Genomic DNA, 1800 nt, shown 5'->3' with positions numbered 1-1800 from the left:
TTTAAAAAAACATGAAATAAGAAACCTTTTTTGCGCTGTGATTTCTCCAAATCTTTGCTCTCCTGATCAGGGCCGGCCCTAGCGTTTTGGGGGCCCTAAGCAGATTTTCAAAAGCGGCCCCCACACCTACAGTCTCACCTAACCCCCCGCATCCCATCCCAATCTACACATCTGACCCTGACACCTAATTGTAAAGATTTACCAATTTGTTTTACTCAATATATTTATTTTTCAAGAAATAGATAGGAAAATATATTTGGGTAGTTGACAAATATCCAGTAAAAAACGTTTTTTTATAAAACACTGTTCCTGGTCCTTCAAATAATTAAAGTTGTGTGGAGTTTAAAAACAGGATATGATGTCACACCGGAGGACATCGTTTTCAGTGACATAATGTATCAAGTTCATATGCTTTTAGACATATATGGATGAAAAAATGATTGCCAATTGCTAAAATAGACACTTGTAAAATTATGCAGGTATTTATTAACAATTGTAAGCTTTTCTTTTTAATTTATACAAGTTGTAATTTATTGATCATGAGTGAGACAGTCACACCATAGGACAATTTTGAGATTTAGCTCAAAAATGTAAATAAATAAATAAATCTAATAACAAAGCAGTTTTTATAACAATGGGTCCATGTAAGACAAAGACATTTTAAATGATGACAATATTAATTATTAACATTTTTTATACTGTGTGACACTGAAAATGCAATGTCATGTCAACAACCCATTTAAGCAAACTTTTAAAACTAAACAGTTTAAAATTTAAAAATGAAAGAGTTTAACGATTGCTTAAAGGGGTCCTATTATGCCTTGTCACTTTTTTAATTTTAGTCAAATTGGTGTTGTGTTCATGTCCCCAGCAGCGGCAGACGTGTGAGTAAACACCTCATGAGCGCACTTCGCTGTTTGTTTTTCCAGTTCCGTTTTGCACAACTTTTCCGAGGTTTGGAAACTGCGAGAAACCCCGCCCCCGCGCGCCTCTGATTGGCTCAATGAACAACATTCCTCAGGCGATGCCGCGCTGCGATTGGCTGCAAACCCTGCCAAACAAAAGTAACAGTACAGCGGACAGTAGGAGAATGCGCCTGAATCGCGCTCGTTAAAGCAGGCTGTGCGCGCGTTTGAGATGCGCTTTAACGCCTCATCGGACTCGTGTTCGGAAAATGTGCTGATTGAGTCGTCAGAGCCCCGGGACGCGATGTGGGGTCCGGTAACGGGCGCCGCGGTGTCCGGTGCGAGTCTCGCGCTCCTCGCAGCCGCGCTGCTTTACGCGAGTCACCGGAAACGGCTGTTCAGCATCGCTGCACCGGTGAGAGCCGTTAATAAAAGAGTTAATAACGGTCATTGTTCGGTTAGGCGCGTTGTACAGCGCATCTTTCATACTAATGTTTTCAGAACTGCATGTTGTGTAAACGAGCACTTATCACAGACCTCTATTGTTCTTATAGAAATAAACTATTGTGACTACAGACTAAAATAAACTTAAACCGTATTGGTTTTAATTCTTAGTCATTTGTAACTCTGAGGACATTACCAAAGGGAAGTTCTGTCAGGCTGAGCTCATTGTCCATCAGTCAAGTCACCTTTATTTGTAAAGCACTTTATACAATACCGGTTGTGTCAAAGCAGCTTTACAGAATCAAACAGGAAAATAGTTTGTCAATAATGCAAGAAAGCAATAACAGTCATTTTTCAGTTAAAGTCAGTTCATTGATGATTCAGTGATGTCATCATCCAGTTCAGCTCTCTTCAATAGTGTCTGTGCAATCAGTCAAGCGTCCCCAACTAA

General features: G+C 39.9%; 1 protein-coding gene across 4 annotated transcripts in view; it reads left to right on the top strand.

Moving 5' to 3' along the window:
- The first annotated feature begins 1089 nt into the window (after nt 1-1089).
- evc (EvC ciliary complex subunit 1) overlaps nt 1090-1800 on the top strand; it is a 10270-nt gene continuing 9559 nt past the window's right edge. For 2 of the 4 annotated variants that reach the window (XM_016522996.1, XM_016522995.1), the window contains exon 1: nt 1090-1320. In XM_016522996.1, the coding sequence (XP_016378482.1) occupies nt 1138-1320 (183 nt within the window). In that variant the 5' untranslated portion in view covers nt 1090-1137. The remainder of the gene's footprint in view (nt 1321-1800) is intronic. The other 2 variants (XM_016522994.1, XM_016522993.1) reach the window with 2 other exon arrangements.

The sequence above is a fragment of the Sinocyclocheilus rhinocerous genome, unplaced genomic scaffold, assembly GCF_001515625.1.
Source record: "Sinocyclocheilus rhinocerous isolate Xijiao unplaced genomic scaffold, SAMN03320098_v1.1 scaffold2736, whole genome shotgun sequence".
In the NCBI taxonomy this organism is placed as follows: Eukaryota; Metazoa; Chordata; class Actinopteri; order Cypriniformes; family Cyprinidae; genus Sinocyclocheilus; species Sinocyclocheilus rhinocerous.
Note: the sequence above shows the minus strand (reverse complement) of the source record. Positions and strands in the feature narration are given on the sequence as shown.